The 25,702-nt window shown below is 34.9% G+C and overlaps 1 protein-coding gene and 1 non-coding gene across 6 annotated transcripts in view; both read right to left on the bottom strand.

Annotated features, from left to right (window-relative positions):
- STXBP5L (syntaxin binding protein 5L) overlaps positions 1–25,702 on the bottom strand; it is a 411,169-nt gene that overhangs the window by 227,082 nt on the left and 158,385 nt on the right. For all 5 annotated transcript variants that reach the window (XM_047726199.1, XM_047726189.1, XM_047726217.1 and 2 more), the window contains exons 6-7: positions 22,473–22,607; positions 16,489–16,552 (exon numbers count right to left, since the gene is read on the bottom strand). In XM_047726199.1, coding sequence (XP_047582155.1) covers positions 16,489–16,552; positions 22,473–22,607 — 199 coding nt within the window. The remainder of the gene's footprint in view (positions 1–16,488; positions 16,553–22,472; positions 22,608–25,702) is intronic.
- LOC125089885 (U6 spliceosomal RNA) lies at positions 13,518–13,620 on the bottom strand. The gene has a single exon (XR_007124091.1). It is a non-coding gene; the product is annotated as a U6 spliceosomal RNA (small nuclear RNA).

The following is a 25,702-nucleotide window of genomic DNA, read 5'->3' as shown; positions in this document are numbered from 1 at the left end:
ACTCTTAATCTCACAATACAAACTGAGGGTTGCCACTGGGAGGGGGATATGGAGAGGGTGGTTGGGTTATGGACATTGGGGAGGGTATGTGCTATGGTGAGTGCTGTGAAGTGTGTAAACCTGGCGATTCACAGACCTGTACCCCTGGGGCTAATAATACATTATATGTTAATAAAAATAAATAAATAAAATAAAATGTTCTTATATATTTGATGTACTCTCAGTATTATCCAGGTCCTAAATTCCTTTGATGGGGAGAGGGTTCCATGTAGTGTTTATTTCTTCCTGGAGTAAAACTTATGCTAACATTTTAGGCTGGGCTGAAATCTGAGATCTGATTCTGATTATTGGCCTGGAGGTAATGGAATTGAAGGTTGAACTTGTGACAGTAAATAAACATCATCAGGCAAGAAAATTACCTCATTTCCTTGGTCGTTTACAGTCTTCTAGAAAAGGAGAAACCATTCTCTGGAAAAAGTTCAAGAGGTACTTTTGTTGGCCAGGAGGTTTCAAGGAAATTAGAGAGGGTGGGGTTTATAATCTTTTCAGGCTTATATACACAAATTTCCATATCTCAGGTATAGTGGTTGAATAGTGTCCCCACAGAGCCTCAGAATGTGCATTTATATGGAAATTGAGAATTTGCAGATGTAATTTGTTAAGAATTTTGATATGAGATATGCCTGACTGGCTCTGTCAGGGAAGCATGATACTGCTGATCTCAGGGTTGTAAGTTTGATCCCGATGTTGGATAGAGAGATTACTTAAAAATAAAATGTTAAAAAAATAATTTTGAGATGAAGTCATCCTTGATTTAGGGTGTAGGCCTTAAAACCAATGACTGGAGTCCTTGTAAAAGAAGGACACAGAGACATAGAGAAGAAGGTCATGTGGAGACAGAGGAAGACTGGAGTTATCTGTCACAAATCTAGGGACACTAAGAATCACCAGAAGCTGGAAGAGGCAAGGAGGGATTCTCTCCTAGAGCCTTGAGAGGGAACATGGCCTGACCAAGATCTTGATTTTGGACTTCAGGTGTCCAAGCTGAAATAATAAATTTCTGTTGTTTAAAGTAACCCAGTATATAAAATTTTGTTATGGCCATGCTAGGAATTGAATACACCAGGAGTCAGGGTCACATTCTTTTCTTATCAAGGATTTGACTTTAACAAATAAGACCTATAAAACTACATATTTATCTCTTTATAAACAGGCCCATTTTTAGCAGTCTTTCCTAGAGCTGCAGGAAGAATTCCTTTAAAGCTTCCTTAAAAAGCCTCTGGCATGCTTTAAGTCTGGAATTAACTGTTTTAAGCGTATTATTTTCATTCAGTCTCCAGAGATTTGGTAGGCAAAATAATGCCAACCACAGATGTCTATGCTCTAATCCTCAGAACCTGTAAATATATGACCTTAAATGACAACAACAACAATAATAAACAACAACAACAACACAAAGACTTATCGGTTGTAATTAAGATTTGTTGAGATGAGGAGAGTATCCAGGATTATCCGGTTAAGTCCAAACTAATCACATGAGTCCCTAAGAGTGGAGAAACTCTCCCAGCTGTAGTTTAAAAGAGATGCTATGATAGCTTTAAAAATGAAGGAAGGGAGTTACAAACCTAGAAATGTGTACAGTTTATAAAAGCTAAAAAAGGCAAGCAAATTAATTCTCCTCTACAGCTACCAGACAGGAGTGCAACCCTGTCAATATCTTGATTTTTAGCTCAGTCAGACCTGTATTGGACTTCCAACCTACAAAAGTGAAGATAATACATTTGTGTTGTTTCAAACTACTAAATTTGTTAATTTATATCAGAATAGATATTAATACAAGTGGCATCAAAGGAAGTTGTTTTTTTCCATCATAATTATAATCTCCTTTGCCCTTTATCAATTAAACACCATAGTACTTGATCCGCAATTGTCTTAGCTTTCCATCAGCCCCTTTACCAATTAATCAAAGTAGGATGTTTAAGTAATTGTGATGTCACTGCATGATAAAACTACTTCACTTGGCACTTTCAATGGGTTCTTTAATTTTAAATAGGAGACAATTCGAGTCCAAAGTCCCATCCTCAAGGTCTATAATCTAGAACAGGAGTCAGCAAACTTTTTATGTAAAGGGATAGAGAATAAATATTTTAGGCTTTACAGGCTTTATAGCTCTGTCACAACTGCTTGGTTTTGCTCTTGTATTTGGAGAGTAAACACAGACAATAATGGTAAGCATGACTGTGTCGCAATAAACCATTTTACAAAAACAGGCATCAAGCCAGTTTTATCCCATTGGCCATAGTTTTGAATCCCTTATCTAGAACAATTCTGATAACTATTGTCTTAACCAGGGTTCTATAGAAAACAGCCTGAGGCTAGGCTTAAGTGTTAATGTTTCACTGAGAAGTGCAATCTCAGAGCTGTAATAATAAAGGAAAAGTGAAGTAAAGCAAAGTAAAAGTAAGGTGAATCACTATTTCACAGGGAGAAGCAGAAAAGGCACAGCCAATCACTTAGCAGGTGTATCTGCTTGGCCTTGCTGGATGTCTGTAACAGCTCATGTGGAAAAACCATAATTTAGAATAGCCCAACAACAGGGAGGAAGAAAAAGAGAACTTTATTTCTTGTGTCTTTTCTAATATTGGTCAAGGTTTTCTCTGTGGGAAATTAACACCCCCTCACTTCAGAGTTGTATCATTTGACCCCTTTGGCAGCCATTAAGGAAACCAGATCTTATGCCTTATAGTGTGGCACATTATCTGAATCCAGAATTAAAGGGGGAGCTTAGACCTCACATAACCAGTCAACTTAAGAAAATAGTACTGTATGAAGCTGATTAATTCTGCCAAAACTGAGATGAAGCAAAAAGTCAAGAATTTGGGAGACAAGGCTGAGAGATTTCAAGGAGAGATACACAATACAGGCATCTGCTCAGTCCAAGAACACACTCTTCAATTTGATATATTTATTCATAGTTTCTTTAGTAAATGGTATCTTAGAGGATGGTCTATTTTCTAATTCCTTGATACTATGCTGTTTCGGTACAAATCTTAACATCAGTAATTTTTTCCTTCTTACACTTCACCACCAAACCTCCATGGAAATTTATTTTTTCCAAGTTGAATTTATACCAGAAATGTAAATTTTTTTTAAATGAGAAAATCCATTAACATTTCAATAAATTAACAAATTAAGGAATAGTCATCTTGTAGTGTAAGTACCTGAGAGTCAGCTTTTTGGATTATAATATAAGTGCCTGATATTAAGCTTTTGATTGCTGAAGAATCCTCTTCAGACATCCATCTTGAATAAACACATTGTCAGCTACATTATTAGGTAAGAAGCTAAGCTGCCCCATCACCCATGAAGTTCCTCCTTTTTAGAAAGCTTTGGTTGACATAAACTGACAATTTGGTTGACAGCTGCTTTTGCCTTCCCACCCTTTAATTCCTGCTCCAATGTTTTAAATTCACAAATATATTGAACATGTGAAACCCTAGGCACCCTATGTGCTATGGTGATCCCATTAAAAGCAGAACCCCAGGTCCATGTACTCTGTTTCTCTACCAATAGCTTCAATGAGTGGCCCCAATCGTGTTGTGTACCCCCCAACACTTGTAAATAATAAACTTTCTTTTTCAAAGTTCCCTGATGGTTGTTGCTGAGTTGCATCTTGACCACTAATTATAAGAACTGAGGCTGATCCAAACACAACACTGGTTCTGAAAAAGGGAAATGTCTGTGGGGGCTGGCCTCAGGCCCAACTGAGTGTTCCCAAGTTTTTCTAGACCATAAAATCATTATTAATAGGCTGATATTAGCACAAAATATGTCTCAATACATGTAGAAAAGCATTCAAAAAATTCAACACTATTTAACACTCTTGGAATAGTGGAAACAGGTGGAAACTTTTTAAATTCACTAAAGCATCCAAACAACAACCTGTAGAAAACATTTTAATGTTGAAATCTTGGGATGTATTTTGCTTGCAGTTGGAAATAAAAGAAAGCTCCCATTAAAACCATTTATATTCAACACTGCACTGGGTTCCTACCCAAAGAAACAACTATATATACAAATAGGTATAAATATAAATATATAAATTTAGAAAGGAAGAAACAAAATTTGTCTACATTTTCTATACTTGATATGTAGAATATTTCAGATAATCCAAGGACAGCTTTTAAAAACAGAACATCTGGTGATAAAATGAACACAAAATAACAAAATAAATATTTTATATACAAACATCAATTAAAGTTAAAATTTAATTAAATTAATTCATAAGATCAATAAAATTTATAAAGTACTTAGAATTCAGCTAACAAAAGACATGTAAGAATTTTGTGGAAGGGCATCACAAAGATGGCAAAGGAGTAGGGGACTCTATTTCAACTGGTCCCCTGAAATGGCTACCAACCAGAGCACTCCAAACACCCACAAAATCATCCTGAGACATAAGAAGAGATATCTGGATCTCTACAAGCAGAATATCTCTGGCAGTTGGTTTCTAGGTATGAAGCGGGGAAACCTTGATTCTGTGGGCGGTTATCGGAAGATAAATGGAGGAGGGAGGGAGCCTCCAGGATCCTGTGCCACCCACACATAAAAGCCTCCTGTGCTGGGGACCCAGCAAGGACTTACAGAGGTTGCAGGGAAAGGACCTTAAGACAACCCCTCAGAGTGAAACCTGGAGCTGCAGTGGCATGCGCATGAACTGGGGGCAGCTGGTGGTTTTAGAAGCACAAAGGGCAGAGAGGTGCCTGGACAAGGAAGTGAGGCCTGGGAGTGCTGCTGTGGGGCGCACAACCCGGGATGCTGCAGTTTTCAGTTGCAGACAGAAATGGAGAAAGTGTGGCCTGGAAAGCACACTGAAGAACAGACTGCAACCTCTCTGTTCTGAGACAGAGGTTTGGATATGGTCACTTCTGCTCTCTCAGAAGAGATGCAGAAAGCTGCCAGGGAAAGCTGCCAGTTAACAAAACCAAAATACTGGTTTTCACTGAGCCCAAACATGGTTGCCTGAGTAACAGCACAGCCAGGCAGGTCCAACCCCCAGAAGAGAGGCTGGAAGTACAAGAGGCAGATAACCCTAAAGTTCTAAAAAACAGGTGCATCTTGCTTGGGTTATGGTCAATAATTTGGATTCTATACATTCCTTCAACCACCCCTCCACAGAATGACTGAGAGGAAGAATCCCCAACATAGAAAAGACTCAGGGACTGTGACCTCTGCCACAGAACTAATGGATATGGATATAAGCAAGGTGTCAGAAATAGACTTCAGGGTAACAGTTATAAGGGTGGTAACTAGGATGGAGAAAACCATTAATGACAACATAGATTATTTAAGGGCAGAAATGATAGCTGATCTGGCAGAACCTAAAAATGCTATCTATGAGATCCCATTTAATCTAGATACTCTAATAGCTAGGGTAAAGGAGGCAGAAGAATGAATTGGTGATCTAGAAGACAAACTGATAGAAAAGAAGGAACAGGAGGGGCCTGGAACAAACAGCTTAATATCCATGAAAACAGAATTAGAGAAACAAATGATGCCATGAAACATTCCAATGTCAAAATTATTGGGATTCCTGAGGGAGTGGAGAGAGAGAGAGAGGACTAGAAGATATATTTGAGCAAATTGTAGCTGAGAACTTCCCTAAGCTGGGGAAAGAAACAAGCATTCATGTCCTAAGGCAGATGGGACTCCTTCCAAGATCAAGAAGAATAGGCCAGGGTGCCTGGGTGGCTCTGTGGGTTAAAGCTCTGTCTTCAGCTCAGGTCATGATCCCAGGGTCCTGGGATTGAGCCCCACATTGAGCTCTCTGCTCAGCAGGGAGCCTGCTACCCCCCTCCCCGCCTGTCTCTCTGCCTACTTGTGATCTCTGTCAAATAAATAAATAAAATCTTAAAAAAAAAAAAAAGAATAGGCCAATGACCCAGCATGTAATAGTAATACTTGCAAATCTTAGAACCAAGGAAACCATCTTAAGGGCAATAGGGGGAAGAGATTCCTTATATACACAGAAAGGAGAATAAGAATAATGTCAGACCTGTCCACAGAGACCTGGCAAGCCAGAAATGAGTGGCAATATATACTTAGGATACTGAATGAGAAGAACATGTAGCCAAGAATTATTTATCTGGTGAGGCTGTCATTTAGAATAGATGGAGAGATAAAGAGCTTCCATAACTGGCAGAAACAGTAAGAAAATGTGAACACCAAGCCGGCCCTGCAAGAAATAATTAAGGGGAGGTTCTATAAAAGGATAAAGACCCCAAGAGTGATATAGAGCAGAAAATTACAGAGAAAATCTATAGAAACAAGGACCTCACAGGCAACATGATGACAATAAAATCATGTCTTTCAATAATCACTCTCAACATGAATGGCCTAAATGCTCCCATAAAATGGCACAGGGTTTCAGATTGCATAAAGACAGGACCCATCCATATGCTATCTACAAAAGACTGATTTTGAACCACAATATACATCCAAAATGAAAGTGAAGGGATGGAGAACCATCTTTCATGCCAGCAGACCTTTCTTTTTCAAAAGAAAGCTGGGGTAGCAATTCTCATATCAGACAAATTTGATTTTATGTTAAAGACTATAGTTAGAGATACAGAAGAACACTATATAACTCTTAAAGGCTCTATCAAACAAGAGGATCTAACAATTGTAAATATCTCTTCTATCTATTCCCCCAACATGGGAGCAGCCAACTACATAAACCAACTTTAACCAAAATGAAAAGACATACTGATAATAATACATTAATAGTAGGAGACCTCACCACTCCACTATCAGCAATAGACAGGTTATCTAAGCAAAAAGTCAACAAAGAACAAGACCTTTGAATGACACACTGGACCAGATGGACCACATTAGTATATACAAGACATTCTACCCTAAAACAACAGAATACTCATTCTTCTCAAGCGTACATGGCACTTTCTCCAGAATAGACCACATAGTAGGTCATAAATCAGGTTTCAACCAATACCAAAAGATTGAGATTATTCCTTGTCTATTCTCAGACCACAATGCTTTGAAACTGGAACTCAACCACAAGAAAAAGTTTGTAAGAAATTCAAACACTTGGAAGCTAAAGACCATCCTGCTCAAGAATGTTTGGGTCAGCCAGGAAATCAAAGAACTTAAACAATTCTTGGAAACCAATGATAATGAAAACACATTGGTCCAAAACCTATGGGATATGGCAAAGGCAGTCCTAAAGGGGAAATACATAGCCATCTAAGCCTCACTCAAAAAAAAAAAAAAAAAAAAAAAAAAAAGAAAAATCCAGAATACACAAACTATCTTTGCACCTCAAAGAACTGGAGAATCAACAACAAACTAAGCCTAACCCAAGCACAAGAAGGGAAATAATTAAGATTAGAGCAGGGATCAATGAATTAGAAACCAGAAATTCAGTAGAGCAGATCAATGAAACTAGAAGCTAGTTCTTTGAGGGAATTAATAAGATTGATAAACCACTGGCTGCACTTATCCAAAAGAAAAGAGGACCCAAATTAATAAAATTATGAATGAAAGGGGAGAGATCACGACTAACACCAAAAAAATAGAAATAATTGTCAGAAATTACTATCAACAGCTACATGCTAATAAATTAAGCAACCTGGAAGAAATGGATACCTTTTTAGAAACCTATAAACTACCAAGACTGAAATAGGAAGTAATTGATAACCTGAATAGACCAGTAAACAGTAATGAGAGTGAAACAGTGATCAAAAACCTCCCAAAAAAACAAAAGTCCAGGGCCTGAAGGATTCCCTGAGGAATTCTACCAAACATTCAAAGAAGAAATGCTGAGTGAAATACGTCAAGCAGAGAGGGTTAATTATCAAGTAAGTTTCACTTACTTATGGAGCATAAGGAATAACATGGAGGACATTAGGAGATGGAAAGGAAAAGTGTATTGGAAGAAATCAGAGAGGAAGATGAACCATGAGAGACTGCGGACTATGAGAAACAAACTTAGGGTTTTGGAGGGGAGAAGGGTGGGGGTTAAGTGAGCCTGGTGGTGGGTATTAAGGGGGGTACATACTCCATGGAGCACCAGATGTGGTGCATAAACAATGAATCACAGAACACTGAAAAAATAAAATAAAATTTTTAAAAAAGAAGAAATAATACCTATTCTCTGAAGCTGTTTCAAAAAGTAGAAATAGAAGGTTAGCTTCCAAACTCATTCTATGAGACCAGCACTACCTTGATCACCAAACCAGGCAAAGACCCCATGAAGGAGGAGAATTTTGGACCAATATCCCTAATGAACATGGATACCAAAATTCTCAACAAGATCCTACCTAATATGATCCAACAATACATCGAAAGGATTATCCACTATGACCAAGTGGGATTTATCCCTGGGATGCAAGGGTGGTTTAATATTCACAAAACAATCAGTGTGATAGAACACATTAATAAGTGGAGAGAGAAGAACCACTAGGTCCTCTCGACTGATGTAGAAAAAGCATCTGACAAAATACAGCATGCTTTCCTGATTAAAACTCTTCGGAGTGTACAGATAGAGGGAAAATTCCTCAATTTCCTAACCATCTTTGAAAAACCATAGCGAATATCATTCTCAATGGGGAAAAACTGAGAGCCTTTCCCTTAAGATCAGGAACATGACAAGGATGCCCACTCTCTCCACTATTCTTCAACGTATTACTAGAAGTCCTAGCAACAGCACTCAGACAACAAAGAGAAATAAAATGGATTCAAATTGGCAAAGAAGAAGTCAAACTCTCTCTTCACAGATGACATACTTTATATGGAAAACCTAAAAGACTCCACTCCCAAATTACCAGAACTCATACAGCAATTCAGTAATGTGGCATGATACAAAGCCAGTGTATAGAAATCAGTTGATTTCTTATACACTAACAATGTAAGTGTAGAAAGAGAAATTAGAGAATTGATTCCATTTACAATGGCACCAAAAGCCATAAGATAACTTGGAATAAACCTAACCAAAGAGGTAAGGGATCTATACTCTAGAAACTATGGAACATTCATGAAAGAAACTGAAGAAGACACAAAAAGATGGAAAAACATTCCATGCTCATGGATCGGAAGAGTAAACATTATTAAAATGTCTATGCTGCCCAGAGCAATCTATAATTTCAACACCATCCCAATCAAAATACCAATGACATTTTTCAAAGTGGTGGAACAAACAATCCTAAAATTAGAATGGAATCAGAAAAGACCTGAAATCACCAAGGAAATGTTGAAAAAGAAAAACAAAGCTGGGGGTATCACGTTGCCTGATTTCAAGCTGTATTACAAAGCTGTGATCACCAAGACAGCATGGCACTGACACAAAAACAGGCACATAGATCAATGGAACAGAGTAGAGAGCCCAGATATGGACCCTTCACTCTATGGTCAACTAATTTTTGACAAAGCAGGAAAAAATATCCAATGGAAAAAAGACAGTCTCTTCAATAAATGGTGTTGGGAAAATTGGACAATCTATATACAGAAGAATGAAACTCAACCATTCTCTTACACCAGACACAGAGAAAAAGTCTAAAAGGATGAAAGACCTCAATGTGAGATAAGAATCCACCAAAATCCTAGAGGAAAACATAGGCAGTAAACTCTTCAACACTGGCCACAGCAACTTCTTTCAAGACACATCTCCAAAGGCAAGGGAAACAGAAGTGAAAATGAATTTTGGGACTTTGTCAAGATCAAAATCTTCTGCACAGCAAAGGAAACAGTCAACAAAAGAAAGCTACAACCCACAAAATGGGAAAAGATATTTGCAATGACAAAGAGCTGATATCCAAGATCTATAAAGAACTCTCAAACTCAACACACACAAAACAGATAATCATGTCAAAAAATCGGCAGAATACATGAACAGACACTTCTCCAAAGAAGACATACAAATGGCTAATGGACACATAAAAATATGTTCATCATCATTAGCCATCAAGGAAATTCAAATCAAAACTACATTGAGAAACCACCTCACAACATTTAGAATGGCAAAAATTGACAAGGCAGGAAACAACAAATGCTGGATAGGTTGTGGAGAAAGGGGAACTCTCTTAACACTGTTGGTGGGAATGCAAGTTGGTGCAGCTACTTTGAAAAACAGTTTGGAGGTTCCTCAAAAAATTAAAAATAGAGCTACCCTATGATCCTGCAATTGCACTACTGGATATTTACCCCAGAGATACAGATGTTGTGAAAAGAAGGGCCATATGTATGCCAATGTTCCCAGCAGCAATGTCCACAATAGCCAAACTGTGGAAGGAGCTGAGATGCCTTCAAGAGATGAATGCATAAAGAAGATGTGGTCCATATATACAATGGAATATTACTCAGCCATCAGAAAGGACGAATACCCAACTTTTGCATCAACACGGGTGAGACTGGAGGAGATTATCCTAAGTGAATTAAGTCAAACAGAGAAAGTCTGTTATCATATGGTTTCCCTTATTTGTGAAACATAAGGAAAACATGGAGGACATTAGAAGAAAGAAGGGAAAAATGAAGGGGTTGTTGGAGGAGGAGAGGAACCATCAGAGACAATAGACTCTGAGAAACAAACCGAGAGTTTAAGGGGTGGTGGTGGTGATGAGTTAGCCCAGTGATGAGTTATTAAGGAGGGCACATATTGAATGGAACACTGGATGTTATATGCAAACAATGAATCTTGGAACACTACATCAAAAACTAATGATGTACTGTATGGTGACTAACAATGTAGTTTAAAAGAAAAAGAATTTTGTGGCAAAATGTTCAAAGCTATACATAGAAAAAGGCAAGAAAACCAAAGGAAATATATGTTTATAGGAACATTTGTATCTTAATGAAGTAAATTTTTTCTAATCAATATGTCCAAGTTTCAAACAAAATTCCAGCAGGGATTTACATAGAACTTGATAAAATGATTCTAAAATGTATATAGTACAATTAAAAATCAGAAAAAGCCTAGATGGAGAAGGGAGACGGGGCAGGCTACCAGATAACAAGATATTTTCTGCAACTTTTATTAGTTCTTTCTAATAGAAATGTAGTAAAAGTACAGTAATAAATAAATATATCAATACAATAGAGGAAAAAGTCCAGGAAAAGAACTATCCAAATATGGGAACTGATATATGAGTGAGATGCTCTTATACATTAGTGGTAACTGAAATGACAATTCAATAAATGAATTATTTATATTTAAAAACATAATATCCCTAATCTCAAACCACCATAAAATAAATTTATTTAGGTTAAAATCTAATTGTGAAATGGTAAGATTTAAAACTGATTTTTTTTGAAGGATTATATTTTACCTCAGGAAGAAATGTTTTCCTGAAGAAGAAACAAAATGCAAGAATCAAATGAAAAGACTGAAAAGTTGAATAAAAAACTTCTGTATCAAAAAGCTGTTTATGGAGAAACTAGTCTACAAGAAGTCAAATAATTTATTCAAGATTATATGCTAATAAGTACTAGAGCCACATTCAAAGATACAGCCTTCTGACTCTACTATTAACTTATTTTGCATCCCTTTTAATTTAATTTAATTAACATACACCTTTTTTCAAAATAGCCAGTTGTTCAACACCATTTATTCAATAGTTTATTATGTCCTAAATCATCTTCTCTAAAATCCAAAAATTACACTAAATGTCTGAACCATTTCTGGAATATCCATTTAGATCTACTGGTCATTTTGTATCCCCTTGTTCCAATTGACAATGTACTGTATTTCTTCCAAATGATAGCCGAATTATGGAAAGAACCCAAATGTCCATCGACTGATAAATGAATAAAGATTATACATACATACACACACACACACACACACACACACACACACACACACACACACCACAATGGAATATTACTCAGCCAACAAAAAGAATGAGATCTTGCTATTTGCAATGATGTGGATGGAACTAGAGAGTATTAGCGAAATGTCAGTCAGAGAAAGACAAATACTATATTATTTCACTCATATGTGGAACTTAAGAAACAAAACAGATGAACGGGGCGGGCAGGGGGGGAAGAGAGGCAAACCAGAAAAACAGATTCTTAACTATAGAGAACAAACTGAGAGTTACCTCCCTAGAAGGGAGGTGGGTGGGGGATGGTTTAAATGGGTGATGAGTATTAAGGAAGGTACTTGCTGTGATGAATATTGGGTGTTGTATGTAAGTGATGAATTACTAAATACTACACCTCAAACTAATATTACACTGTTAACTAACTGGAATTTAAATAAAAACTTGGAAAAAAAAAAAAACAAAATAAAAAATGCCTTAGGGGCACCTGGGTGGCTCAGTGGGTTAAGCCTCTGCCTTCCACTCAGGTCATGATCTCAGAGTCCTGGGATCAAACCCTGCATCAGGCTGTCTGCTCAGCAAGGAGACTGCTCCCCTTCTCTCTGCCTGCCTCTCTGCCTATTTGTGATCTCTCTCTCTCTGTCAAATAAATAACAAAAAATCTTTAAAATTTTTTTTAAAATGCCTTAAAACATTTGCTTTTTAAAAAATTTAGTTACTTATTTTTTCTTAATTATTTTTTCTTAATTAATTATTTTTTCTTAATTATTTTTTCTTAATTTTCTTAATTTCTTTAATTAAAAAATATATATATAATATATATGTAATATATATTATATATAATATATAGCTTATATTAGTTTCAGGTATGGAATATGTATAATTCAACAATTCTATACATTATTCAGTGCTCATCAAGATAAGTGTGTTTTTGATCCCATTTATCTATTCCACCCCTGTCCCGAACCTTCTCCTCTGTGGCAACCACAGATTTGTTCTCTATAATTAAGAGTCTAGTTTTTTGCTTGTCTCATTGTTCACTTGTTTTGTTTCATAAATTCCACATGTGAGTGAAATCATATTATATCTGTCTTTCTCTTATTTCACTAAGCATTATACCCTCCAGATTCATCCATATTGTTGCAAATGGCAAGATCTCATTCTTTTTTATGGCTGAGTACTACTCCAATGTACTGAGTACTACTCCACTACTCCACATCTTCTTTATCCATTCATCTGTGTATGGACACATGGCTTGCTACCTAATATGTTGGTTATTGTAAATAATGCTGCAATAAACATGGGGCTGTATATATCTTTTCAAATGGGTGTGGTTTTTTGTTTTTTGTGGGGTTTTTTTTGGATAAATATCCAACAGTGTTATTACTGATCATATGGTTTATTTCCATTTTTAATTTTTTGAGAAACTACTATTTTTCACAGTGGCTGTATCAATCTGCATTCCCACCGTCAGTGAATAAAGCTGGAGGTATCACAATCCCAGAATTCAAGATCCACTACAAAGCTGTAGTAATCAAAACAGTATGATACTAGCACAAGAACAGACACATAGATCAATGAACAGAACAGAGTCCAGAAATAAACCTATGCTATGTGGTCAATTAATCTATGATAAAAGAGGCAATACACAATACACAATACACAATAGTGAAAAGATAGTTTCTTCAACAAATGGTCCTTGGATAACTAATGCATGTCATCCTTGTCCAGGAGCCATGTTAATTTTCTCACTATCATTCCAATTTTAGTATATGTGCTGCCAATGCAAGTGTTGGGAAAAGTAAATGGCTACATGCAAAAGAATGAACCTGGACCACATTTTTATACTATACACAAAAAATAAACTCAAAATGGATTAAAGACCTAAATGTGAGATCTGAAATCAAAACTCCTAGAAGAAAACATTAGCAGTAATTTAATTTATTTGAAATTAGCTATAGAAATGTTTTTCTAGATAAGTCTCTTCAAGCAAGGAAAACAAAAGCAAAATTAAGCTATTGGGACTACATCCAATACCCCTTGTACAAGAGGGCCTGGGTGGCTCAGTCCATTAAGCATCTAAATCTTGTTCTTTTTTCAGCCTAAGTCATGATCTCAAGGGTAATGGGATGCAGCCAGGGTGGGGCTCTGCACTCAGCAGAGTTTGCTTAAAAGTTTCTCTCCCTCTGCCCTTCCCTCTCACTCACACTCATGCTCCCTCTCTTTAAAATAAATAAATCTCTTTTTTTTTTTAAGATTTTATTTATTTGAGAGAGAAACAGAGAGCACAATCGGGGAGGCGGGTAGAGGGAGAAGCAGACTCCCTGCTGAGCAGGAAGATTGATGATTTGGGGCTAAATCCCAGGATCCTGAGATTATCACCTGAGCTGAAGGCAGAAGCTAATGGACTAAGCCAATTATGTAACCCATAAATACATAAAACGTAAAAAAAAAAAAAAAAAAAAAAAAAAAAGCTGGGCACCTGGGTGGCTCAGTTGGTTAAGCAACTGCCTCTACCTCAGGTCATGATCCTGTAGTCCTGGGATTGAGTCCTGCATTGGGCTCCCTAATCGCCAGGGACTTGGCTTCTCCCTCTGACCCTCTCCCCTCTCATGTTCAATTTCTCTCTCTCAAAACAATAAATAAAATCTTTTTTTCTTTAAAGATTTTATTTATTCATTTGACAGAGAGAGAGAGAGAGAGATCACAAGTAGGCAGAGAGGTAGGCAGAGAGAGAGGGGGAAGCAGGCTCACTGCTGAGCAGAGAGCCCGATGTCGGGCTCGATCCCAGGACCCTGAGATCATGACCCGAGCCGAAGGCAGAGGCTTAACCACAGCGCCACTCAGGTGCCCCCAATAAATAAAATCTTAAAAAAAAAAAAAAAACTTTTGTACCATGGAGAAAACCATTAACAAAACAAAAAGGCTACCTATTGAATGGGAAAAGATATTTACTAATGGTATATCCAATAAGGGGTTAGTATCCAAAATATATTAAGAACTGATACAACACCAAAAAACCCAAATAATCCAATTAAAATGTGGATGGAAGACCTGGATAGATATTTTTCCAAAGACACACAGATGAAACACACATGAAAAGATGCTCAACATCACTGATAATCAGGGAAATGCAAATCAAAACCACAATGAGATGTCACCTTACACCTGTCAGACTGGTTAACATCAAAAACACAAGAAATAACAATTGTTGGTGAGGATGTGGAGAAAAACATTTTCTCTTTCTTAAGAATTTTATTTTCTTTATTTCTATTTTGTATTTTTTTAAGAATTTTTATTTATTTATTTCACACAGAAAGCACAAGCTGGTGGAGTAGCAGGTAGAGGGAAAGAGAAAGGGAGAACATGCTCCCCAGTGAGCAAGGAGGCAGATGTGGGGCTCTATCCCAGGACCCTGGGATCATGACCTGAACTGAAGGCAATCACTTAACCAATTGAGCCACCCAGGTGCCCCTATTTTATTTTTTTAAAAGATTTTATTTATTTATTCATGAGACAGAGAGAGAGAATGAGAGAAGCAGAGGGAGAGGGAGAAGCAGGCTTCCCATGGAACAGGGAGCCCAATGCAGACTCTGATCCTAGAACTCTGGGATCATGACCAGAGCTAAAGGCAGTTGCTTAACTGATTGAACCACCCAGGCACACTTTTCTTATGAATTTTAGAATCATTTCCTTAAAAATAAGTAAATTCTGATGACAGATTAGAATAACACTGTTTTGGAGGGGAGAGGGGGTAGAGGGTTGCGTGAGCCTGGTGGTGGGTATTATAGAGGGTACGTATTGCATGGAGCACTGGGTGTGGTGCATAAACAATGAATTTTGGAACACTGAAAAGAAATAAAATAAAATAATAAAATTTTACTCTATTTAAAAGTTTAAAACAAAATAAAACACTGTATTTATGGATCAATTTGAATAAATTCAATGTTCTTTCTATTACCATTAGGCAGACTTGACTTTCAGGCTCAGTATTTATTAGGCACATTGAGTTTTTATCATTTAAAAATAAACAAAGAAGTAAATCTATACTAACTAATTTACTCAGGTGTTTTCTATGGTACTTAGCTAAAAATAAACAAAGAGGCTATACTTATGGTGATAATGATGCTTTAGATCTTTTCATACTATCAACTTTGTTTCCTCGTCATCAAAAGAAAATTATGAATAATCCAAATGAATAAGGATTATTTCTGTAATCTCAGAACATTTTCTATATAATTACCTATTTATAAAATCATGATTGGATAATTTATGATTATTTTACATTGGCCATTTATCATTACCAAAACTGAATAGCAGAGGCCAATGATTAATGATATTGATAAATATATTGTTAAACTCCAGCATAGAACATTTGAAAACTCAAGTTGTTTCACAAATTCCATACTTTCCCCAAAATTCTAGAATTAAATAACAACTTTAGCTCTAGGTGAAAATAAAGACTTAATTTGGGACCATTATTAGTGTGAATAATTCATTTATTCATTATTCGCTCATTCATTCAACATATTTTAATTTTAGAAAACGCTGAATGCTTTGAACTGTGCCACAAGTTAGGTACAAAATAATAGTAAGAAACACCTTCATTCAAGAATGAGGAAAATAAATGCAAGAATAATGGCATTATAATACTCACTTTCCCTTCATCTCTTGGGCTATCACTTAAATGTACAACTGGACCTGGATGAGTCTTCGTGGATCTGTTAAATCAATTCAAAATAGTAATTAAAAAATTAAAATTAAAATACCTTATCACTATAGACTGGAACAAAGAAATTACACTGGAGCACACTCCCTATATTCTGAGGTTTAAACTTAGATTCATTTGAATTTTGTTTTTTTTTTTCTTTAAGACTACTTTTCTTTCTCTTATTAACTCTATTAAAGCAGATATAATTTTTTAAAATCAGGTTTAAGAACATATATCCACATAACAACAAGATTCTTCATTTTTATAACATAAAAATTATATAGTTAAAGAGACAATATTAATAATGAAAGTGATGTTTTAGATCTTTCCATGTTATCAACTTTGTTTCTTCATTATCAAAGAATAATTATTAATAAGATGAATTATGTCTTTTCATCAAATTATGAATTTATGAATTGGTATTTATGTTTGTTGCCAAATCTAAGCCTCTGAAAATTTGAAACTGATCTTATACAAAGAAATCTTACATGGCCACAAGGCTAATGCTATTAGCCTGTTTCAGCCAAATTGCCAAGTACATAACTGATTTATAACTTCCTTTGATATAACACCTCTGATTTTTCTCCTAAGAAAAGTACAATAGTTCCTTTGATTTACAAAGAAACTCTCTCTAGTGATAGCCAATGTACAGAAAACTGACAAACTGGGGAATCCTAGTTTGCTGGTTATGTCTCATTTATGTGTTAATCAATAACAGGGTAATCAATAACAGATAACTATGTGTCTAAGTGTATATTGTTAAAAGGACCTGTGCTCTGTAAATCTGACTTTAAATTTATTCTACTCCAGTGCTCGCTTCGGCAACACATATACTAAATTTATTCTACTCTGATATTTGGCATGTTTCTTTTACATCTCCTACATTAATATATCATTGTTGAGTATTATGCCATGTTAAATACAATATGACCTGATACGACCATATATTTATTATTATTCATTTTTCCACATCCTTTCTTCAACAGTCTAATTATGCCAGATTAACCCTATTATGATTATATTGACAGTTATAATTTATTTCTTTTAAATATAATTTATTTCTTATTCATATATGAACACCATCAAAGATTCTTCATAACACAGTAAAGATGAATAAATTTTAAAACTTTTTGGGAACAGATAAAAGTCACAAATTAAATAACTCCAGGTTTCCCAGATACTAACTCTCCACAGAGACTCAGAGGAATATATACAGACTTATTAGATATTTTCTTAATGGTTTTATCCTGAATTTTCTTATCTAAAAATAGAGATAGTAGTACTGATCCTACTGAGTAATTATGAGGATTAGAATATTTATATATAGTACTTAATATAATGTCAAAACATAGTAAGTACTCAATGAATAGTATGTATTATGACTGTTGTAAATCACTGGAATAATTGGAAACTAATACTATCTGCATTATAAATGCCGTGTTTTATTAGAGTAAAGTGCCTCTCATAAGGAACAGTGTCCATCAATTATCCCTTGGAAACTAATAATATCAAAAAAACTACCAACTCCTGTTTCTTGGTATGATTGGAAGAACAAATACCGAAGTGTATTCCATGATAAGCTAATGAATATATAAGGTATTTCACATAAAGAGTGTTACATATCAAAAAGTTTGAGAAACCCTAAATTAAACATGGTTTTTTTATTCTTCTACAAAGCTTCTTAGAGCCATAATATGCAGTGAATATTCACTGAAATATATTTTGAGAAACACTAGTTAGACCAAATGCAAAACTCTTATTTAGACTCTCAGTTTGTAAAATACTCAAGTTCAGAAAATAATTTAGCATTAAACTTCAGTTATTTGTATTGACTTTTTCAGACTTCAGAAGATATATTATTTGTTGTTAAAAAAAAAAGAGTTCCAAACTTACAAGACACTAATAGTCAACAGAAAAAAATCTCATATTATTTTACTGCCTAAATGTAATGACTACTAACATTTTGATACATTTTTTTCTGACTTTTCCCCTGATATCATACTTCCAAAACCCATCAAGCATTCCTTGAAAGACTTATGGCCATTAGAAATTGACTTAAAAAAATTAGTGTACTCTGGATTCTGTAAATTCTATAAAAATTACTTTAGATAGACTGATCAATGAACTTAAAATCATATGATATCCATCTAAATAATGCCCAATAATTCTTCTAGGTATCCCTCTTTATCTCTATTCTTCTCATTTACCATAATAGCTTCTTAATAGTTTCTTTTATGGGCCTTCTTTCTCTTCCTTTATCTTAAATAGTGATATTCCTTTGTACTCTATCCTAGTCTGTTATCTATTCCCATATCATATGTGGTCATGAATTCAAGAGCACACAGGAGCCAGGCAGGTATTGCAAATGAAACAAATCTGCTGAATGAGAGCTGTAGCAAACTGGATAACACATTATCCAACTACAAAAGGAAAGCTGTTACTCAGTTCCAGGTGGTTACTGACTGCCATGCAATAAGAAACTAGAATTGTCTCAGGAATTTTCATGAAAATCTGGAAATCCAAATTTTTATTGCTCTCTAATATTAGAACTCAGAACATATTTGAATACTCTGATAGCCAAATAAAACATATATGTGAGTGAGAATTGGTTGACTGTCTGCTAATTTGCTACTTGTTTTCCATGCACTCTTTCTGCACAACTCCTCTTTTCAATGACCATAAATTCTACCTCATTACCTTCAGATCCATATTTCCCACTTCCTACCACTTTCCCATACCAATTCAATTTGAATGTCTTATAAACACATACAACTCAACCTACCTAAAACTGAACTCATTATTTTTTTTTCCCAACTATCTCCTGCTTTCTTTCACTAAATGACACCCTTATCCACATAGTTGCTCAAGCCTACACCTGGGGGTCTTTCTTAATTCTCCTCTATTATTGTATCTTCCCATAATACCTAAGTCTTGCCTCTTCTGTCTTCTATGTATTTAATTATGTCAGTTTATCTCCAATCCTAAATCAATGATAATGTTTACCAAGAATATAGTCTTTTCTCTCTTTAATCATTTCTCTATACCTGCCTTCAGAGTAGTCTCCCTAAATGCAAATTTGATCAAGTCAATTCTCTGCTTAAACCCCTTCAAAATCCAGCTCCTGGCCTTTTTAAGTCCAAACTTCTCAACTGGCCTACACGGCTTTCATATTTATACCCTGATTACCTCTTTTCATCCTTTACCTTTTATCATACTCTCTCCCAGGTATTCCAACCAACTAAACTACCTAAAATTCCTATGCATGGAACAAAAACTCTCACACTCCATCCTTTAAATCTTCTATCCCCTCTTCCTAAAATACCTCTAACTCTGTCTCCCAAGTCTTCACTCAACTAACTAAAATTCTCATCCTTTGGATCTCAATATAGATATAATTTCCATTACAGATATTTCTTTGAGACCACATGTTAGGTGTCCTTCTTATAGCATTGCTACATTTTATTTCCAATATATTGTAATTGCCTTTTTAATTAATCTCATTAGACTGAAAGCCCCAAGAGGACAGTAATGATGTCTTCCCAGTTCATAGTTGTTTCCAGTATCTAGCATACCATAGTGAACAATAAATACATTTCAGTGATTGTTAGTAAAACATAAGCCTTATACTTATGATTTATTAATCAATTTCATGCTCAAACATTAATCATATGTGGAAAACAAGGTTGCATTTTTTAAAAAGCTGGGGCCGTCCTGCAGAAACATCTAGTTCTACACTATAACCTGGAATAACTTTCCCATAGAAAAAAAATTTTAATGTTCTTTCAGTTCTATGCTACTACTTTATGAGATGTTCTACAAACATCAATGTTTCTATGGAAAATGTGCTCCAGTTTCCAAATAATCAAAATATACATTTTGGGAACACTATTTATAATTATGAGAACTGCCTAAAATTGTAATCAGGACACTTCACTAGTAATAGAAACAAACTGAAAAATAACATTGAATAAAAAGTATTCAAGTAAGAACTTAAATTGAAATAATTTCACATATCTCTTAAAGACAATTCTGCATTTGCCATACTTAGAAAATGTATTGTTGAAATATGTGTGTAAAATTATGTTTATGAAATGACTATTTTAAATAAATATTTTATTATTGTCCCATACACCTGGCACATATTAATAGAAAGTGGCATGCACTTTCTAATGTATCTCAATAGGTAGAGAGCAATTAAAAGACAGAAGACTGGCAGTTGGAATTTTAAATTATGTAGATCAAATGGATCTATAACTCCATGGAGTACATTTCGGGAAAACTGGTCTAAGTAAACCAAGATATATGAATATGGAAACAAAATAGCAAAAGTGGTGAAATACTATAATAATCTAATACTACTATAATAATTTATTTAGATTATGAACTTCATAATTAGCATTCAACTGAACACAAATATTACATATATTATTTGTACTAATATTAAATTTGTATAAAAGTTCTATAATTCAGTCTCTCAAGTTTATTTACATTTTTATCAATATCCTGAGAAAATTATGAAAGCAAACATTAAGTTCAGCCCTATTTACAACTTTTATAGCACTCAGATTATAGTGGGGAAACCTTTCCCAAATAGCTAAAAAATTAAATAATTTTTTGGGAGACATAATTCTAAATAGTCTATAAAATAAGTGTTTTTTAAAATACACATGTAGAACACTAAAGCATATCAGTAAAATAGTGCATATTAATTATAATTATAAATGAAAGCTCTAAGTCAATATTAGTGTGTAACTACCATACTAAGTCTTCAATAATGTCTTCAGTTATTTAGTTGCCACTCTGTGGAAAGCACCAAAATAAGCCAAGTATAAAGAAAAAGAAAGGATCAATGAACAAAGATCTTGCCCTGGGGCAGTTCTTAATCTAATCAGGGAGGAAGAATTATCACTAACAAAAGACCCATTATGACATAATACAGAAGGAATATTGTAACAAGAATGTAATTAGTAACAACATTTCTTATATATACAGGCACACTGATACATTAAAAATAGGGAATAGTAGATTTATTATAAAAACCAGATTTGAGCCTCATTTAAATAGGCTGCTTTAATCAGAGTTCTGGAGAATAATTATGTAACTCAGAATATATATTTATGTATATATATTTCATATATACATGTATAAAAATGTCATATATATGGAAATGAGCCAGTCTCAAGTTAAACATATTATAAATTAAGGACCTAATATGCACAGAGTATAAACATTTATTAAAGAAAATTTGTTTTTAAGATTAACACAGTGACCAGGAGAATTAATCGTATACATACAAAAAGATGGCTTGGAATTCCATTACTTTTTACATGTGCATAAACTTAAGTATCAGCACCAAAGTCAAAGTGGTAATTACCACTAACCACATATCCAAATAGCTGTATATGTTGCAACATAAAAAATATTGATAAATTGGTTCTCCTAAACAATATGTTAGTGAGGCAAGTGAAGAATGAGCTACCAGCGATAAAAAAAAAATATGATCTGATCATGATTATTTTTACATAAAACTAAATATAATCACAATCTACTTGTCATTCCCATTGGAAGTGGCTATACTAAGAATGACTATAAAAAATGAGATGATTTCCATGTACAACTTTTAGAATAAGTCTAAGTATTTTATCATCAAATTTATATACATAACTCCTAATTATTCAGACACCCTTAAATATTCAGAAAGTCTAAAATTAGAATGTTAATACTACAATATTTTTAAAAGTCTTTAAAATTCTTTACAGTTGTAAATTATTTTAGCTGAACTTTTCACTCAAATTAATTATAAATGTTAATTATAAATGTTCACTCATAAATTAGTTATAAATGTTTCAAATAACTCTGTAATTTGACATGCTTTACAAACCATATGAAATATTCAAGCCAAATAAAGTGGTATTCAACTTCAAACTTACAGCTCAATTGCCTTGTTCCACATGATAACATATCCAGAAAGAATGAAAGATTCAATATTTACAATATGTGTATTTCCTCTTTCTGTTCCAACATAGAGCCATTTACTCTGGAAAGGTAGATGACAGTAAGTAATTCTGAAAGAAAGAAAATTATAATTAAAATATCTAAATTTTATGTTTGGTCAGCATTTTATTTTCCTTATACTTATTAGGTAGTGATAGCTACATGAATAATAAAATTTACTATACCCTCAAGTAACATTTAGTTATTAGTAGAGGGTAGAGCATAAATAACAAGAGTATACCATTAAAAACAATAATGATAACAATAACCACTATTAAATAAGTGTCTACCGTGGGCATTAACATATATTACTTCTAATTCTCTTCAGAATTAGAGCACTCCAAGACAAATATATAATTCTATTTTATGAGAGGAAACTGAGGCCAAGATCTTTTATTTTAGTTTCATTGGACTGGCAGCTAGTAAGTAGAAAAACCAGGATTTAAATCCATTCCTGTTTGGTTGCAAAATTAGTAAATTTCTAAACTGGTGGTTTTTCTTTGGTAATATTCACTTCAAATAGAAATTAGGTACATCTAAAACATACATTTCAGAGATAATCAGAGAATTTGTAGCTTTCTTTCATAAGATCATAAATTATTTACTTTTTATGCAGATGTTTGGCATCTTAATAGTATAAAGTAAGCTTATAAGATCAGAGATCAAATCTACTATTCCTTTATTTTTTTGTACTAACTTTATCTGCACAATGGGCCTTCTGACTAATTCTAGGAAACTATTCTATAGCGAAAGAAACCATGATTCCTATAATTAAAATCTGGGAATTTACCAGAATCTTCTATTCACTGCATATCACTCTAATTTTGCCTACTTCCACTCATTAATCACTCATAAAAAGGGGGGAGATAAATGCCAAAACCTGTTACTGAATCACAATATTTTTTTAAATTTTTATTTATTTATTCGACAGAGAGAGAGAGGGAGATCACAAGCAGGCAGAGAGGCAGGCAGAGAGAGAGAGGGAAGCAGGCTCCCTGCTGAGCAGAGAGCTCGATGCGGGGCTTGATCCCAGGACCCTGAGATCATGACCTGAGCCAAAGGCAGAGGCCTAAACCACTGAGCCACCCAGGTGCCCCCTGAATCACAATATTTCCTAAAATTTATTCAGAAAAAGAGCTGGTACATTGTTAAAAGAGAAGGACAGAATTCTGATGCCAGGCAGACAGACCAATATGGAATGTAAATGGACCAAAAAGGAATGTAAGTGGTAAATTCACAACAAAATTCCACCTTCACCTTATACCTCTTTTTATATAAAAGTGAACATCCAGTCTGTTGAATTTATATTCTCTCTGGTTCATTGAATTATTCAACAGAAACTAAACTTCATCTATTCAAAAGTATTCTGCTGAAAGCCCCTTGCACATCACAACCAAAAAACTAGAAACACTGCTATTAAATATGCACTTATGGTTAATTGAAGATCTAATTAATGTGCAACCTATATGGTATTGAACAATTCTGATTAAAACCCAAAGTCTGGAATTGCTGTTGTCAAGGGATATTTAATAATTTCCCATAGGAAGTAACTTGATGGTCATGTTTTTAAGGCCATGAAGCATCTATTTTTAATTCAGTGTAAGTAGAAAAAGGAAACTCATTTTAAAGAGGATTTAAGACCACCTTTTCTGAATCACAAGGAAAGTAGAAAAAAACTAATCCAATAAAAGTTGACAAAAATTTAGGAGTTCAGGTAGAAAAAGAGCAAACTTCAATATGACATAGTCATTTTCAAGGTTAAGAAGAAAAGGCTGATATCCAGGATCTATAAAGAACTTCCCAAACTCAACACACACAAAACAGATGATCATGTCAAAAAATGGGCAGAAGACATGGACAGACACTTCTCCAATGAAGACATACAAATGGCTATCAGGCACATGAAAAAATGTTCATCATCACTAGCCATCAGGGAGATTCAAATCAAAACCACATTGAGATACCACCTTACACCAGTTAGAATGGCCAAATTAATAAGACAGTAAACAATCTGTGTTGGAGAGGATGTGGAGAAAGGGGAACCCTCTTACACTGTTGGTGGGAATGCAAGTTGGTACAGCCACTTTGGAAAACAGTGTGGAGATTCCTTAAGAAATTAAAAATAGAGGGGACACCTGGGTGGCTCAGTTGGTTAAGCAGCTGCCTTCGGCTCAGGTCATGATCCCAGCGTCCTGGGATCGAGTCCCACATCGGGCTCCTTGCTTGGCGGGGAGCCTGCTTCTCCCTCTGCCTCTGCCTGCCATTCTGTCTGCCTGTGCTTGCTCTCTCTCCCTCTCTCTCTGACAAATAAATAAATTAAAAAAAAAAAAAAGAAATTAAAAATAGAGCTTCCCTATGACCCTGCAATTGCACTACTGGGTATTTACCCCAAAGATACAGATGTAGTGAAAAGAAGGGCCACCTGTACCCCAATGTTTATAGCAGCAATGGCCACGGTTGCCAAACTGTGGAGAGAACCAAGATGCCCTTCAACGGACAAATGGATAAGGAAGATGTGGTTCATATACACTATGGAGTGTTATGCCTCCATCAGAAAGGATGAATACCCAACTTTTTTATCAACATGGATGGATGGGACTGGAAGAGATTATGCTGAGTGAAATAAGTCAAGCAGAGAGAGTCAATTATCATATGGTTTCACTTATTTGTGGAGCATAAGAAATAACACAGAGGACATGGGGAGATGGAAAGGAGAAGGGAATTGGGGGAAATTGGAGGGGAAGATGAACCATGAGAGACTATGGACTCTGAAAAACAATCTGAGGGTTTTGAAGAGGCGGGGGTGGGAGGTTGGGTGAGCTTGATGGTGGGTATTATGGAGGGCATGTATTGCATGGAGCACTAGGTGTGGTGCATAAACAATGAATTCTGGTACACTGAAAAGAAATTTTTAAAATAAATAATTAATTTAAGAAAAAAAAGAAGAAAAGTATAAAAACTTCCAGGTTTCCATAATGAGACCTGAAGTAAGAGGCAGAATTCCAATAAAGACAATCTTTACAGTATAAGAACAGTGGAATACATGAAAAAGTTCCAATTATGATTAGAATTCCTTGAACCAATACTATGAAATTCTCCCTCATTCTTATTGACAAGAAACTAGACCCTTGATAACAAAAGGGTTTCATCTATGTTCAATGTTCAA

Source organism: Lutra lutra, chromosome 1, assembly GCF_902655055.1.
Source record: "Lutra lutra chromosome 1, mLutLut1.2, whole genome shotgun sequence".
NCBI lineage: Eukaryota > Metazoa > Chordata > Mammalia > Carnivora > Mustelidae > Lutra > Lutra lutra.
Note: the sequence above shows the minus strand (reverse complement) of the source record. Positions and strands in the feature narration are given on the sequence as shown.